The sequence below is a fragment of the Scomber japonicus genome, chromosome 15, assembly GCF_027409825.1.
Source record: "Scomber japonicus isolate fScoJap1 chromosome 15, fScoJap1.pri, whole genome shotgun sequence".
NCBI classification, from domain to species: Eukaryota; Metazoa; Chordata; class Actinopteri; order Scombriformes; family Scombridae; genus Scomber; species Scomber japonicus.
In genome coordinates, this window is record NC_070592.1 from 13,463,355 (window position 1) to 13,481,188 (window position 17,834).

General features: G+C 40.0%; 1 protein-coding gene across 1 annotated transcript; it reads left to right on the forward strand.

Moving 5' to 3' along the window:
- Positions 1–7,431: 7,431 nt before the first annotated feature.
- Positions 7,432–15,857, forward strand: LOC128374337 (serine/arginine repetitive matrix protein 2-like). The gene is made up of 3 exons (XM_053334624.1): positions 7,432–7,541; positions 11,593–13,004; positions 15,089–15,857. The coding sequence occupies exons 2-3, from the start codon at positions 11,634–11,636 to the stop codon at positions 15,128–15,130; spliced, it is 1,413 nt and encodes a 470-aa protein (XP_053190599.1). The 5' UTR covers positions 7,432–7,541; positions 11,593–11,633; the 3' UTR covers positions 15,131–15,857.
- The last annotated feature ends 1,977 nt before the right edge of the window (positions 15,858–17,834 follow it).

A 17,834-nucleotide genomic window follows, 5' to 3' on the forward strand; every position in this document is an offset into this window, starting at 1 on the left:
CCCCACTCCACCCCCCTCTGTCCCCCCAGTGTGTCTGGCTAGTGGCTCAGACACTCAGTATCCGCATTGCGTTGCAGTGCTCCAGTGAGGAGGGGAAAGAAAAAAAAAAAAGAGCATATATCAGCAATCTCTGCCGAGCACTGCTCTTTTCTGTACGCACACAAAGAAACGACTCCCTGGCATGTTCCAACTCAGGAGGAAATACAAGCATCACAATAGAGCCGCCTGCCACCCGCTATTTTTTGAAATGTGTCTGCTTCCTGCGTTTGTTTGTATATTTAATACTGACATGTCATTTTTATTTGAACAGCTCAATTTTCTTGTGAAATCCAAATGAATATATTGTATTCCATTTTAACACTACACACCTGACTGAACTTGTTTTTTAAAATTAGAATTAATGCAGCTTAACTTTTTTTTTTTTAATCCCACTGAGAATATGAGTAATTTTGGGAGTTTTTCTTTTAAAAGGTGCAAAGTTCAGCTATGTGATTTCACAATTTCCTACAGCTCCCTCATCACGGACATGATTGTGGATATTTGGGAATTTGTGCAACAAAGGAGAATAGATTGATATGTGATGAGCTGTGCAGATTGAAGACAGTTTGTGTTAATGAAATGCGGAGGAAGAGCAGTAGTGTTGTGGTCAGAGCGGCTGAGAGGTTAATCACCTTTGGGCTTGCTGTGGCTTTGATCCTCACGCTGTGTAAAATCCACAGCCTCCGTCTGTGAGCTACCGCCACCGCCTCTTCCCCCCTTGTTCCCTCCCTTCCTCTCGGTGTATCTCACATACATACACACACATGCATGCACACACACACACACACACACTCCCTCTCTCACAGATTCACATCAGTGCACGAGGACAAGCGCGCGCACACAAATACATTGACTCTCTCTCTCCTCCAGATGCACGAGCGCATGCAGCACAGGTTCGAACACACACATGCACACACACACACACATTCACACAAACACACAAACACACAGTAATAGACACCCATGGAAAGACACAGCGTCGTGTGAACGTAGACTGCAAGATGAGCGAGACGGGACGTCACGCCTGCAAAAAATGTTGGGGGTTAGAAAGAGAGAGAGAGGGAGAGACGAGGAGGGAAGGATGAAAATGAGGGGAAGGGCTGAGACGGAGCAGGGGGAGGCGGGGACAGAGTGATAGAGAGTGTTCAGGCAAGAGAAGAAGAAAGAGCGATAGCTGGAGATACTGCATGCTTGCATAAGTGTCTGTGAGTGTGTATGTGTGTGTGTGTGTGTGTGTATGTTTGTGTGTGATCTATGTAGGTGACACAGATTTATGAAAGGAGGGGGTCATAGGTGGAGGCGCTGTTGTTGGTTGTAGGGGGTTGGGGGAAGTAGTGGTGTTGGTACAGCACCAGATAATGGAATCAATGCAATTGTCTGTGTGTGTTTCACTCAATGTGTGTGCGTGAGTGTGCGCGTGCCTGTGTGTGTGTGTGTTTAGCCTACCTGCCTCATAGACATTGCCTGTTCGGACTCTAATCGCCTGGAGAATTAGTGATGTGACTTGGCAGAGGGAAACAGGCACAAAACAGAGCCAGGGACAGCGCCTGAGTGAGGGATAGAAGAAGAGGAGACACAAAAAGAGGAGAGCGAGAGATGGAGGGGTAGCGAGAGGGGAATAGTGTCGGGCAGCTTTTCTGTTCGCCGCCGCATACAGCGCTCAGAGAAAAGGAAGACTGTGAAGATGGGGCAGGATAGGTTTTTACCAGGCGTTATTTTCTTTTACCACTGGATTAATTGTTGCTTTTTTTTTTCTCTCGCAGGGGGAAAAACGGATCAATAACTCGTCGTAAGAGTGCGTTGTGTGTGTGTGTGTACCTGTTTTATGTACGTGCACTTGTTTCATGCATGTGCAAACTGACATGCAAATGCTTCTGTGTGTTCATGTAAGGAACACCGGGCAAAGGCAAATGGTGAGTTCAGAACGACTTAAGCGGGCCGGGCTAACAAATCGAGACAAGCAATTCGACTGACCACGTCCACCCGCCATCTTCCCTCATTTGTGTCCACCTTCATGTTCATTCTTTCTGACAGAGGTTTTTTTTTTTTTTTTTTTTCCACAGTCGAATATTTCACTTCACGCTCCCTCTAGCTTCTTGTTTTCATCCTCCGGTCTTTGTCTCTCGTGCTTGTGAGAGCAGCAGAGGAGCTCATGAAACTGGGACAGAGGAAAATATCTCAAAGCACAGAGACAAAGAGGAAAGAGAGCAGGCGGTCTAATTTCTCACACAGGCAGCAAAAAGGCTTCATGTTCTGTGTGCCTTTTTGTGGAGTCGCATGTCCGTCCACATGTGTGTGTATGTGTGTGTGTGCACCTGACCACAGACCGATTTTGCAAGTTAGGGACATGCTCTGGATTCTTGGCAGACGGTACCGCTGCCGTCTGCGCAGACTTACATGTGGGGCGAGCGGAGCTTTTCAGCTGTGTACCAGTTGTTTGAACCCTGGCTCATATCCTTCATGTGGCATCTGCAGTGTCAGGCTTGTGTGACATTTATTTTGTCTGGGGAAGAGTAAATCAGTGTTGCTCCCTCAAGGCTAAACATCTTTGTCATGGGGGAGTGATTGCATAATCCTGTGAGATCACAAGGCCTGTAGGAAATATAAGACGACAGTGTTGTCTGCGGCTCCAGGCACAGCTGTCTGTGGATGTTTCATGCATGTGCACAAGCCTGTGTGCCTGTGAACTGTATGACCGCTCTGTCGGAGCTTATAATGTACAGGAAGGGCGGCCGTATGTTCACCTCGTATGCAAATCCCGATTTTTATACATTAAATTTGAAGATTTTCTTCTGCGCCTGTGTGTCTGTCTTCAGATGCTTTGTCTCGCTGTCTACCAGCAGGGGGCATTTTGTTTGAACGCCTTTCTGCACAGACCTACACTGAATATCGGGCGCTGGTTATGTCAGGAGGAAAGACGGCGAGAGGGCCCTGAAAATTGAAACGTGGATTAATAACGCCATGAGATAAGACTGTTACACGTTGATCGATTTTGACTCTACGATTGTTTTTCTTCCTTCTGTTGCAGAGGTGTGATCTGGGCCAGTTTGTGCAGACGTGTCGAGACGAAAACATATGATGTCGGACTGCAGCGGCATTGGTAACAAACAACGGTAACCATTCGATATGATAAATATAGGGTATATTCTTCTTAAGGTATAAGATGGTGTAGTTGAAATGTTATTTATATGAATGTTTAACGTAACAAATAAAATCTCACTGAGCTTAAACATCCATCATGAATGTCATACGTACATATGTAGAACTCAGTGTATGTATTTTTCATGTTAAAATTCCCAATTTCCAATAATATTGAAGACATTGTGTTGAACTGTACCTGTGGACGATACGGACTGACTGTCAGTGTGCTTCATTGTCCCTGAGACCCTTAACCTGTGATGATATGAAGGTCACAGGTGAGGTCCTTGGGAACAAAGATGCGTGCAGCTGCATCTGGAGGCCGCAGACATTTTCTACACAGAGATTCAGATAAAACATCTTAGCTATGATTCATCAAGCTATGACGTCTGAAGACAAATAAATGCTTTTCAAATCATGAGATAGTCGCAAAAAATGTTTAAACTTGAAGATCAGAATGAATCTGCAGAGCCGTCGTCTGACTGCATGAACTCATCTGGAGAGAATTCATCAAACTTTCCAGACTTCATGGAAAACCTAAAAGAGACACTGCGGCTCTCTGGAGGGGGCAGTACCTTTTGGCTGGCTTTGTGCGCTGAACACAAACACGGTTCATTAAAAAAAGACAGCTAAAGGTCATGACCCCGATAAATGATTCACATTGGATTTTTATTTAATTTTAAAAAATGACAACATGCAAGACCCGTTAGACTTTAATTGTTCATTTTATGAAAAAAGAGAGTCCAGTTTCTTCACTTTGATGTTTAATTATTTGGAGGAATTTTCAAAGTCCATTGTAGCAATTAAAGACATTTGATGATATAATGAAAATATGTAAGTGAGAAATAAAAGTGCATTTTTAGCATTTTATGGTTGCATTTGTTGTGCTTTCTCTGGATTTGTTTTCCTAGCTGAAAATGAGACAATAAAATTTAAGAAATGGTGAAACTTTGTTCTTTTCATTTGTGTTTAATACGAAGAAAAATACAATTTAGATTATGTGTGTGTGTGTGTGTGTATGTGTGTATTTGTTCAGCTATGTAAACTTTTCAGTTGCCCCACTGGGGATGAATGAAGTTACCGAATTAAACACTAAAAGGTCAATGCAGTAAAACATTTGAGACGCTTTTACAGGCCTTAAGTTCAGCAGCCTAATATACATTTTCAGGATTTTAACATAAGATAAAGATCAACATGTGATATTAAGGCTCCCACGCTCACTGTCATTCTATCTCACATGTTTGTGACGCCTTAACAAACAATCAGAGCCAGTAGGTGAATAAATGAAAGTGACGCCCGCCCTGACATGCAGCCAGGCCGGCTCAGTGTTCCCTGGCTCTCAGCCCTCCGTGTGTTTGTGCATCCCAGGACAGTTGACATTGATTGTGCGAGAGACAGACTGAGACACATTAGTACCCAGCTCGCTCCTGCCGCTGAAAAACACATTAACTGGCTGCATTGGGAGCCCTGTCTGGTAACCATGGCAAAGCACACAGGGAGGGAGGAGGAGGAGGAGGAGGAGGAGGTGGGGAGCGGCGGGTTGAGACGGGGCAGTGGGTTCAGCATGCAGTCTCTCAGGGGCTGTCTTTCTCAAACGCTCCTTTCCTTTCCTCCGGCCACGTCTGTCATTTTCTCTCAGACTCTCTCGGCCTCTTTTTGAACTGACAGCTTCTCTCTCCTCCTCTCACACACATTCAAACACAATTTGCATATTTCTTTCTCTGCTCTCACATTCTTCTTATTGATGCTGACCTCATCACTCTCGCCCTTACCTCATACTCCACCCCCTTATCCAACGACCCTCTGCAACATAATCTCTCTCTCTCTCTCTCTCTCTCTCTCTCTCTCTCTCTCTCTCTCTCTCTCTCTCTCCCTCTCTCTCTCTCTCTAATTTGCCTTTTTTGTGGCCTTTTTTTTTTCACCCTCTTGTCCTTTCTTCCAGCGTCAATATGGTTCCCCTCTGTGGAGAGGCACAGTAAAGACAAGAGGGAGCCGAGACAATGCAACTTAATCCAGTTTTGGACAATCACACTCATAATGGTGGTATATATAATGTTTGTTTTTTTTTATTTGGTTTTATCATTAAAGTTAGACCGATACTATTAATCTGTTTAACTTCTGCTGCTGTAACACAAGGATAAATTAAGTCTATCTCATAATGCAATCACAAACTCTTAATTTTCCAACTTTGTGTTCAGTGGTGAAAAATAATTAACTGACTGTACTGTACAATTTTGAGGTTCTTTACTTGAGTATTTCCATACGTCCACTTCACTATATTTCAGAGGGAAATATTGTACTTTCTACTACATTTATCAGAGAGCTTTAGTTCAGTTCAGCTCAGCTCAGATGAAGATTTGACCCGATGGATAATATAATAAGCTTTTAAAATGCAACATATTGTTAAAGATGGAAACAGTGGTGTCCAACCTTTTTGACTTTTGACGTCTTACAAAAAGCAGTGTGTAGTCTGGGTCATTTCAGATATCTATGAGTTGTTAACAACTCCACCAAAGAGTGATTTTTCCCTCTAAACTTCTCAAATGGTTTCATTTTAATAAATGTTCAAATGATCCAATATTTCAGCAAAAATCAAATTAGAGAAAAAAGTCAAAAAACTGAAAACAGATTTGTGTATCAGTTTCGTTTCTTCTTTCCTCTCCCATTAATCCTCCCTTCAGTTGTAGCTCCTAACCCTTTAGAGGGGCCTGACCCCTTCGGTTGGGAAGCACTAGACTAAACAATTTAACTGTATATAAAGTAGTTGAAACTAGCTCCACCTCCAGCGGCTACAACAGTAACATGCTGCTCTAACACTGAAGCTTCAGTATTATTAATCTAATGATGTCATATATAATAATATATCAGTCAGAGGGACCAAACCACTACTCTTACTGTATTTTGTGTACTATTAAATAGGATCTTTCATACAGGACTTTTTCTCGTAACAAAAAGCAAACTGCTTATGCATTGATTCACTCATGGAGGGAGGGAGAGGTGGAGGGAGGCATGGTTCCTCCCATATAACCTTCTTGTCCACCAACAAATTGAAAGACTTAGCTACATTACAATGTGCATAATATATATCCCACCAACAGATGTGTTGTGATATTTGTAGGCTACATATTGATAATAAATGTGAATTTTGTAATGTGAGGAAGAAACAACTAAACATCTATTTTATGAATGTCAGTAACATGATTCATCCACATTCACATCCAAAAATCCAAGTAATTAAGGTCTCACCCATTGTTTGAACTTTCATGACTGAGAGCACCACAGATTGCTGAGAGTTTTAAAAAAGGACTTAAAACATTTATTTTTACCAGAACCTTTGACTTTTAATTAATCTTATTGGTTGCTGCTTTTATGCTCTTATTTTTTATGATGTTTTATGTTAGTTTTTTAAAAATGTGTTTTTTATTGATGCGTTAACCTTTTGCCTTAGATTTACTTCAAATGTAAAGTGCATTACAAATAAAATTTGTTGTTGTTGTTATTATTATTATTAGGCTAATACATCCAGATAGAGGCTCCTTTTTTTTCTAAAGAAATCTGATTTTATTGGCTACCTTTTCTGCTATTTAATTATTTTTAATATTATAATTTGTCCTGTTAACATGTTGAAAATATAACTGAAAATATGCTTCTCAACTTCCACGTTATCTACGCAGAGCTGCATACTGTTCAAATGTTATCAGTTATAATAATGCTGACTATATTGAACAATATAACAATAATCCGTCTCTCTCTCTCTCTCTCTCTCTCTCTCTCTCTCTCTCTCTCTCTCTCTCTCTCTCTGTCACACACACACACCCTCCAGGACTAAGTATCTATCTATCTATCTATCTATCTATCTATCTATCTATCTATCTATCTATCTATCAAAACAGCAAAACCCTCTTTTAATCTGACTGTTTTATCTCGGTCTCAGACTTAATTCAACCACAAAAGTGTAATGTAAACATCTGTCCTGCGGGTGTCGCTATTTTGACCACCGAACGCTTTAAAACAATGAACCACCTAAGTGCAAATTTTTCCACATTGATTAAGTGCGTCAGATCAGAAAGCAGCTTGGTTTCTTAAATCAATAACTTCCATATAAGTCCCTGCTTTGAGAGAGGTGAGGATGAATTAAAGGCGCTGAGGCGTAGTTGTTGGGGCGGAACTGAAACTCTGCTGCTCTCGTTTCCGCCGGAGCTTCTTAAAACGCGAAGCCCGGAAGCGGTAGCAAATTTAAACCGCCATCACAGCAACAACAGACGCGGACTCACCTCGAAGCTTTCAGCGTGTGGGCTGTAAAAAAAAAACAGTCAATATTTGGTGGAAAATTAAGCTAAAATCTTCCAGACAATATTTTAAAGGTAGGATAAACACCCTGTTGGTTGAAGTGTTTATTAGTTTTCTTCCTGTAGCTACTCTTTCCGTCGCCGTCCATTTTGCAGCTGACTATTACCTGGAAAACAATCTGCTGCTCCATCACACCGATTGTTTATGGCCCTAATGGAGCAAATCTACTGATCCTCGGTTCAGTTCAGAAAGCACGGCGTTTAAACATAATTTTTAAATATATTTTTTTATTTTTGAATCATGCATGCAGCGTTAATTGTGCACATTATTGCTCGCTTCCTATGGTTATAACAATAAATATTTGTTATAAAATTATTTTATAATTAGTGAAGCCGCCGGTATATTGTTTTTAATATTTTAATAGGTTGTTTTCCAGGTGATTTATTTATCAATGCTTTTGTAGGTTTTGGTGTTACTTTAAGGTCGCTTTTTTGTGATTTTAAGTGTGTTTTATTTTTCTTTATTTGGCTCGAGGCCATTTCATACTTTCCGCGTAACGTGGCTGCAAGACCCCGCGTGACGTAAATGTCGTCATCCGCCCATGTCAGCGAGGGTCCACGCACGCCCCCCTTTGAGGACATCCATGTTTAGCCCAAAAAATTGAGACCATGAAGAGAGTCTCATACATGTAAACAACATTGAGGCTAGCGGCCAAACTGTGTAATTACAACATCAAGTGACACTAGTGGCCCCAAAAAGAGACGTCTGTAAATTGGTTGACCATTTGTTTTTATAAGCGTCACAACAAACAACATAATTTTATCCATCCGGTCTGTTTAAATTTTGAAAGTCTAGAAGAGCTGCACAGTTGAATCGTTTCATCCCGCTCACGTTATCTGGGGGGGTGAATCCTAAAGTCAGCGGTCTGTAGTGTGCACGATCCATGGGTGGTCATTCATTTTTACAGCAGGAAGTGGCTCTTTTTGGCGTTGTAGAAATGAATGAGCCCCACCTTTGACACTGTATCCAGTTTTCTACGCGTATGTGCAAGCATATTTTCAGACCCCCAAATGCGGACTCTTAGCTGTACTACATTTTCACACTCACACTCCGTAGGCATTTTCAGATGGAAAATTATATTTTCTTCCAAAAAGTATTCGTCATTGTGCACAAGCGATCAGGTTGCTGTGACGTGGTCAGTTAGTTAGTCAGTCAGTTTACGAAGATTAACACTTGGGCCCGACCAATTCTGGATCTTTGTGGCTGATGATATTAAGGAGTAAAACAAATCTCACATCGATGTATTATCTGATAATTTTATATGTAAAGATTATATACATAAACTAAGGCTGCTCAATTAATCGAAATTTGATTTTTTTCACGAATGTGATAGCACACAATAACAAAGGTTTTATTTTGAAAAGCTTAGACCGGAAGCCGCTGCAGCTCCGTTAGTTTGACAGAAGCTGAAACACACAGTGAAATGTTTTAACTGTAAATAAAAGTGCACATTTTCCAGCCTGCGTCAGACGATGCTGAGTTTACTGACTAATTAAAAACCACGGTGTGTTGTGTGAACTATCGTCATCTTAACCCGCTTGGCCAGCACTAATATCCCCGCACATTTTCTGCTGTGTGTTGCGTTAAGTGGCAGATAAAAGGCTGCTGCTGGGAGAGAAAATGAATTAAGCCAAATGGACAAGAAATGTTCAATAAATGCAGCATGTTTCTAAACTTTAAAAAAAATCAAAAAAAATTGTATGATTTTTTCCCTAATCGAGCAGCCCTAACATAAACATAATTTGTTTTTCCATGTTCCCTTCAAAACACTATATATAAAGATATGTAATAAAGGCATGATATTTACCATTTGACAATAAAGGTTATTGTGTAAAATGACGTTAGTGCACTGAAACATTAAACTTCACTGGAAATTTGAAAATTATAAATAAAATAACAAACATTTTAAAAAACGTACGTTTATATTGAACTTGAATCAGGTAAAGGAACAAATATACATTAAATGCTGCATATGTGGGGAAAAAAATTTGGCAAATATCTGACATGTTTCTCTTATGGGAGCTCTCTGGGCTTTAGTAAAAAAAAACATTCGGCGTTAAAAATAAATTCCATTTTAATCGGCCAATTCGGTGATCGCAGAAATCATAGGGTCCTAGTAACTCTTGTTGTTTTATGAGGCTCTAGTTAAATAGGCATAATCTACCTCTCACTCTCCCTCTTTCTCTCTCGGCTCTGCTGGGAGCATTTTGGAGTCCTTTTAACGTTATATAGTCCGGAGTAATATTCTATTTTTTAATTAAGTTGTTGATTATTTTTTTGGAAGTGTTTCCAAAAGAGGCTCAATTGTGTTTAAGAGTGCTCTATTGATTGATATATGAAGAGGTTTGGCTCAGAGCTTCGGGCTCAGCTGCTTTTACAAGCGTCCCACTCCCGTATCATGGCATTTTTAAGATAAAAGATAATGATTAATCAATAATTGATCATTAATTTTCCCGATGATCGATCAAGAAAATGTATCCAAATGCCCAGCCCTACTCTCTGGTATAACAGCTAATCGTCGGTATATTGACGGATTCTGTCAGAGAGAGACGGGAGCATCACAGGATAGCAACAGTTCTGACAATGGTACATTGAGAGATTTACTTGACGTACAGACAAATTAGTGTTTAATTCAGAGTTTGAAAAGGCCTTAATGCTTTCCGTGGCTGTGTTTGTCCACGTTACGTAAATGTTGTCATCCAGTCATTTGCCTTTGAAGGTAAGGTGTAGGTAAGAGGAGTAAGATGCTCAGACTGGATGCAGAAGTTGGAGCCTCACTGTTCACATCGGAAGTCTCAAATTTTGGAGGTCTGTGTGTCAAGTTATTGTTTCCTAGGATGGCGACAGAACGTGAAGCGCGTTGATAATAGTCAAAAACATTCTGGTTTTTGTTTTGTTTTTTACTTTTCATTATTCAGCAACATGCAGGAACTCCTCAGCTGCATTCATCCTGAAAACAGCCCTGTGCAAAAACATGAAAGGGGCTGTGTGGGTGTATTGTGTGACAATGAAGTGCTGCTAAGACAATGAAATAAGATCCAGCAAGTCCAGCTGAAGTAACAGATTATTACATTTGAGGGCTAATTTTATAATTGTATGGAAAATCAAACCACAATCATTCAGAGGATTTTTTTTTAATGGTAGGATACTATGAAGGACCACAAGTGTCCCAGAAATAGTAATAAAGCATTTCATTAATGAATAACTAATTATACATTTTAATAATGAATTAAATCATAAGTAAATGGACTAACCTACAAAGTAATCTATTATTTAATATTATAATGGGCAATAAAAATAACTATAAATTGAATCTACAACTGAAATATCAACCCGTAAAATATAGTTCAAATTATAAAGGAATTAACAAAAACACAAAACTGTCAATAAATAAATAATTCAAACATGTATAAATGGTTTCCTAAATGAATAATGGATTTTTAAAAATTATTTGAAAATGCAGCTTTAAAAAGAGAAATGAGCAGCTGAGTTTCGAAATTGATTTAAAAAAGTCAGGTTTTAATCTGGCATTTAAAATTCCCCCTTTTTTAAATTTCCATTTTCCATTTTTGCTTTTCCTGTTCGATGTACTAAGCCTCTCTTAGACCCTCCATTTACTCTTTCTGTAACACTGCGGGCCTTACACTGATAAAACAACACAAATCAGTCCTCCCCAGAAGCCTCCCTCCACCCACAACTCCCCTTCCCCTGTAAGCGGCTCCTGTTTACATAGTGAAAGCTCTGTTGTGTACAGATGGCACACACAGTGGTGTAGTCACATTATATCCATACTTTGATTGTTTGTAGTGATATTAAGGGCTTTATTTTAACAAATGAAACGATGAAAGTAAACTATACTACTTTGTATGAATCAAATATAAAAGGTGGATCCTAATGTAATTTTTAGTAAAACAAATGGAGACCACAAGTGTAACTGAAGGGTTTTCAGGCATTGATGTTAAAAATACTCACTAGATTTCACAGTATAGTTTAGTTATAGTATCATTGGCCTGTGTGGTATTTGTGATTTGAGAAGTATTCATTCGTCATTGTGTAATTTTACAGGTGCAGATCCAACCGAAACAGTCCACGCTGAAGGCAGCACAATGGAAAAAGAAGTGAAAATTGCAGAAAAAGAAGATGCAGCGAGCAAGGGGGAATCCAGTGTAGACATGTCCAACAATAGTCCAGCTAAAAGAGGAACAGGGAGGCCGAAAGGTTCTAAGAAGCTGCAGGTTTGTGTTACAGACGTTAACTTAATGGAGCTGGTTTCAGGTATTTCCAATGGAGAGTCAACAACACCCCACAGGGGTAGAGGGCGTCCAAGACTGTCAACAAACACAGTGCAGCAAGGATCAGCAGAAAGTCAGGCAGATAATTCAGTGCAAACTGGTAGTGGTCAAGAAAGCCCAAAAGGGTCCAAGAAACTGGCCAGTAATGAAGACCATGTTCCTAGGAAAAGAGGCAGGCCATTAGGGTCCCTCAACAAAAGCACCCTTGAAAAGGCTGCTGTCACAGATTTACCGAATGGTGGTACTGATACGCCAAAAAGGGGAAGGGGTCGTCCTAAAGGATCCATAAAGCGCAAGTCAGAAAGCACTGATGAAGGCAGTCCTGCAACACCTAGGAAAAGGGGTAGACCGAAGGGCTCTCTCAATAAGATATCCCGGCTCGCAGGGGGCCAGCAGGATGTGTCAAATGGAATCTCAAAGACGCCTCGGAGAGGGAGAGGAAGGCCAAGAAAAAATATTAAACAACAAAAACAGGTCTCGGGTGTCTCCCAGCCAGCCAAGAGAGGAAGAGGTCGACCAAAAGGCTCTTTAAACAAGAAACAGGCTACATATAAAGTGCAGGGTAAGGTAGGACGGCCGCGGCGAGAACATGTCTCAACTGCCAAATCAGAAGCAGTCCTCCCCGTAAAAAGAGGGAAGCGCGGTCGGCCAAGAAAACAACCAGCTAAAAGAGGAAGGCCAAGGAAGTACCCTTTGCCGTCACCAGACGAGTTGAAAAAGCCCAAAGTGTGGAAGCCGCTGGGAAGGCCGAGGAAGTACGCCCGTGTTGATCCTCCAGAGGGAGCCCCATCCCCGCCCCGCCGAAGCCGTGGTCGGCCCCGCAAGTCCGAGTCTAAGAAAGGTGCTCACTTACGCAAGAGTTTACCTACAAGTCCATCTTCAGCACGCACCCCAAGTGATGGAACTCCAAGAAAAAGGGGCCGTCCCCGAAGCACTCCGAAAACTGAGGATGGCCCAGCACGGAAAAGGGGGCGTCCTAAAGGTTCAGTCAACAAAAATAAAGCCAAGACGCAACCCGACAACACGACCCCAGACGACTCACAACCTGATGATTCATCTGCCGCTGGGGTGTTGTACGCAGAAGAGTCTGTAGTAGAGGAGATGGAGCAGGTTATAGAGACAGTGCCGGTGCACGATGGAGAAAATACTGAAGAAACGCTCATCGAACAGGATGGAAGTTTTGAAGTTAGTAACCAGGCTTGACTTTTAATTGCTGTTTAAAACATAGAATACAATCTTGTCAATGAACGACATGTTTTTAACATTTTGTCAGTTGGGTAGGCTAGATATTCAGCAGCTCTTTTTTGCGTTTTTCCTGACTAACTTTATTTCTGTCATCATCTGTGTAAGCCGACATAAAATCTTTTATTAGAACTGGCATGTAGAGTAGTATTTTAGACTTGATTGTTCCAGTTTTAGTTTTAAAATGTAGTCAGGGTCCAAAATTAACACCCACCAAGCGCCAAATGCGGGTGGATTTTGGGTTTGGCAAAAAAAAAAAAAAAAAACAAAGAAAAAAAATTGGGGTCACCAGGCAGGTGGCTCATAACTAATTTGAAATCACAGGTTTCCAGGTTTACATCGCTGTTTTTGTTATTATGTGCTTTAGTGTTTCCCCCCTATACGCTTTCACCAGCGGCTCAGTACCGCTGCCAAATGATGAAGGCCACAGCTGAAAGTTAACATTATAACCTAGATAATAATCATGATGAACACAAACCGCAAACACTGGGAGATAGTTGGTAAAGAATGTTTATTCCTTCTCCGTCTGTCTCCTCTTCTCTTTGTCTGGGATGGATTGATCTCCACGTACACACAGCAGACAGGAGGAAATGGACTTTAAGGTTTTACTTTACTTGAGACGACTACAACCGCTCGCTACCACAAGTGCAATAAAACCCAGCAGTAAGGGAGATGGTTCAAGCATTTCAGTCACTGACGTTTATTACAATTCCAGCTATCTGGGCCTCCAGAGCCTTTCTGGTGTCAAAAGCTCCCGCTAAATTAACATACACACAGCTCTGTTGACATAAGGAACAATTCTGTGGTAGTTTTTAATGTATTCCACTGCCAACGTGCACAAATACAGCATTCTGTGAACACACAAAAAAGCACTGCTACGGGGGAAAAAGTCAGACCTAATTGTAAGAAATGTGCTGCGCAGGGTTTTGAGAACAGGAGCAGAATATGAGCGAGGTTCAAACAAAGTTTATACTCGGTATGTACTGTATGTTGGGTTCAGTTTCTGCTCCTACATTAATATTTCTGTAATGTGTGTGTGTGTGTGTGTGTGTGTGTGAGAGGCACTGGAAAAGAATGAGGTAAATTAATTAATTGATATTGTTGGATTTTTTTTTTTAAATTGAAGTCAAAAATAAAAGTTGTAAAATCAATGTTATCTATTAATTGTCTCTTTTGAAGTGATGCTAAAGGTGAGTTTGCGTACTTTAAAAAAAAAACTTAAAGTAACTATTTTTTTTGTCAAATAAATGCATGATGCAGCTTTATGGCCGGTAAAAATATTTTTGGCTAATTAAACTTTCTCAGTTTACTTGCCGTTGGCAAATGAGCCAAAAATTCAATTTGGACCCTGAATGTAGTGTTTGTCAGTTTTTACTGTGACACATGAGTCACATCCCTCAGTTAATGGGGACTGCAGTTGAACTTGGAGGGGGGGGGGGGGGGGGGTCAAACAAATGTTGGGGAGATTTATTTTAATAGAAGGTACTCACTCTTTAGCCTCCCTTCACTTTTGTTTTTTTTTTTAAAGATATGAATTTGTCTTTTTAATGGAGAGCTGATAGTAGAGAAGTAGACAGGAAACAAGCAGAGAGAGGCGGGGGTATGACGATAGTCCCAAACTGTAGCCAAACCAGGGACATTGAGATTATGTGGCATGTGCTGCAACCACCAGGGTGTTCGAGACAGGTATAAGAACAAAAACACAGAAACTGTAGAGAAGAGAAGTCCTGACGTTACGTCTGAGCTCATCTCTGTTCCAACAGCTTCTGTAACTCAATGCAATCTCTGATTTAGCATTTCTTTCATCTGTCTTCTAAAAAAATGAAGTGCGTTCCACATTCTTCTTCTTCTTAGGCTAATTGGCTTCCACTACAGCACCTTATTTTAAAAGTCAAACTATTGATTTACTAACACTGAACAAACTACAGTAGTGCAGGTACTTCATCATCATCATTTGATTTTGTCCATATCAGTAATGTCCACCTCCAACTCTTCTTTTTGTTAAATGATGTTTTTAATGTTTTTAGCTGTCATCGCTGCTGTCTGAAGCAGTTTGGTCCTCTGTCTGAACTAGCCACGGCCCTTCAACTCCACCATGGACTCCACTGCATTTTCTTAATCATTTGCTTTGTTACAAATGTGATTTCTGAACAAGGTTTTCTTACTTCTGGAAATGAAATTCAAAGTTCACGTCAGCTCTCTGAGTGTGTGTGAGTGGGCTGGGGAGATTAAAATAATGTCTAAAGTATGTCATGATATTTTTATAACTTCTCTCAATGCCATTTCACAGTTGGTCAAGATTTCATTTTTGTTTTGCCATAATTGCCAAAGCTTTGAATGTACCGTTACGTAGTTTTTACTCTGGCCTCTCAACTTTCTGTTACGTGCATTCCTCGACAGACTGTAACCTCTGTGTCAAACGCCTTCCCTCCTCACAGTCGCCCTGAAGATTTTTCTTCCACCATCTGTACTTTGTTGAGTTTGCATTGTTATTCGACTCTTGAAACTTTTACATATAGCTGTGAAGCCTTATATTTTTTTTATACTGTTATAAAATTAAATTCAAGTGATTGGTTTGATTTCGCAGAAATTAATTTACTCGTTTTTGAGTACCTTGTGTAAAAAAATAAATAAATGTGACTTGATTTTTTTTTTTTTTTTTTTGGCTATAGCTCCATTCATTGTATGTCATTATTACTGATATTAACCCCTTTATGGTTGTGGTTGTATTTTCAACAAAAAGCCAATAATTTGTGAGATATGGTCTTGAAATAAAATGTTGATCTTGCCGTTTTATTTTCCGTGGTGTTACGTTTGCCTTTTTATATTTGTGTTTGTTTCTATTTTCTTTAATTATTTGTTTACATAACTGAATGTTTTTTGTTGGAATATAATCAGGAAGTTATTAGCTGTTTATTTCATGTAGTGTTTGTGGGTAACATCTGCACCCTCACAGTCCTGTTTAATGATGGAGCCATAACACTTTGCACCTGAGTCCAGATAAAGTAAAGATTGTCTATGTTGTGAAAGATGAATCACTCCCAACTATAGAACCAACACATATCACAGTTTAAGTAAAGAACATACTGTATGAAATACTTTTTACAGAATTAATATGTTTGTTAAACTATGACCATGGTAACATTTAATTTGTAGCTATAATGTAGTGTTTTCATTATAAGGTAGTAAGCATAGACCAATTATAAAGGTCAACACGTGTTGCCTAAAGGAAGCAGTGGTTCTTTTATGACCTGAAGAATATTGTAGAGTATACACCCTGACCTATGCTTTAATGTTTTACTAGCACAAGTTTTACATATAAAAGGCTTTAACGTGTGTATAATAGAGTCATAGATGATTCAATCTGTTCAAAGGAGCATTAAAATGGGATCAATTCCATCCAATTAGCATTTGTGTATATAAGAGCTGCAACAGTTCGTTGGTTGATCAATTCATTTGCCACTTTAAGATAATGGTCAAATATTTTGATAATTGATTAATAATTTGGATTATTTTCAAGAAAAATCCAAATGATCTGATCCCAGCCCTTTTAAAATGTGAATATTATGTTTTTTAGTCTTCTATGGCAGTAAATTGAATATATTTGGATTATAAACAATTGGTTTATAGACTGATAGACATTTTATAGACCAAGTAAATAAATAAATACGAAGCACATGTGTAATTCTGTGTATATTTTCAGAAATAAGAAAAAACACTTTCGAACAGCCTTGAATGTTTTACAGATTCTGAAAAGAAGATACTTAACGATTTATCAGAGAGGTGACGTAATCTGAGCATGGGAGTCTTGGCAAAAAAGTCAAGGTCCACTTATTGAATTTCTTGTGACAACTGACTATTACTAACTAGCTATTTCCGTGGCAACTGAGCAAATCCCATAGGTTGAGGAGAACCTTGAGATGTGGTTGTTGTTGTACTCTGTGTGAGTGGATTTGTGATCTTGTCAAAGGTGAGGTGAAGATTCAGACTCAAGAGCAGTGCAGGAATAACAGTTATGGGAGTGTCCTACCTCACACGGTCCAAACTGTTTAATTATTGGGTCAAACTCTCATCCAGTCATGATGGTTTTTCAACTGGAGAGGTGGGGATGTAGTGTGGGTTTTCTATGGGTGCTGGTATGTGTTGGGGTTGAGGGCATGGGGTGGGTGGGGGGGAACCCACCTCAATCCCTCAATCCACAGCTACTCAATCCCCCAGGGGTATTCAATCTACCAGGGGGATTGAGTAGCTGTGGGACAAGTTTAGGCAGGGATTATGTAGATGTGCAGCAGGTGTCATTTGGCAGCAGCATCATCAGTGAGTGGGATGCAGACAGCAGAGACACAAAACTACAACATCCAACCAGCGGTGAAACCTGGCAAAAGACAAGACAGGCTGGGACATTGCAGATTAGGAAGTGGGCGAACGCTGTGGGGTGCCGGAGTCTGTACAACATGTCTTTATACATTGAATTGAAAAATGTTCCCTTTAAAGACTGCTGGGCTACGGGGTGTTTTAAAAAAAAGAGAGCTAAAGACATAGTACACTTCCTCCAAACCAGACATCTATAAATGTGTAAGACATACAGTCATATACAGGGCCTCTTCTAATGCAATCCAATACAACAGCGCTTCTATAAATTCTACTTTTTTTTTTTTTTTAAAGTTTATACATTTTCCATTTTTGTTAACATTGTCACAAAAAGGTGATAATTCAACTGAGGTGGTGTACTGAAGTGCATTAAATTGAATGGTGTTCCTAATATTTTGCCCC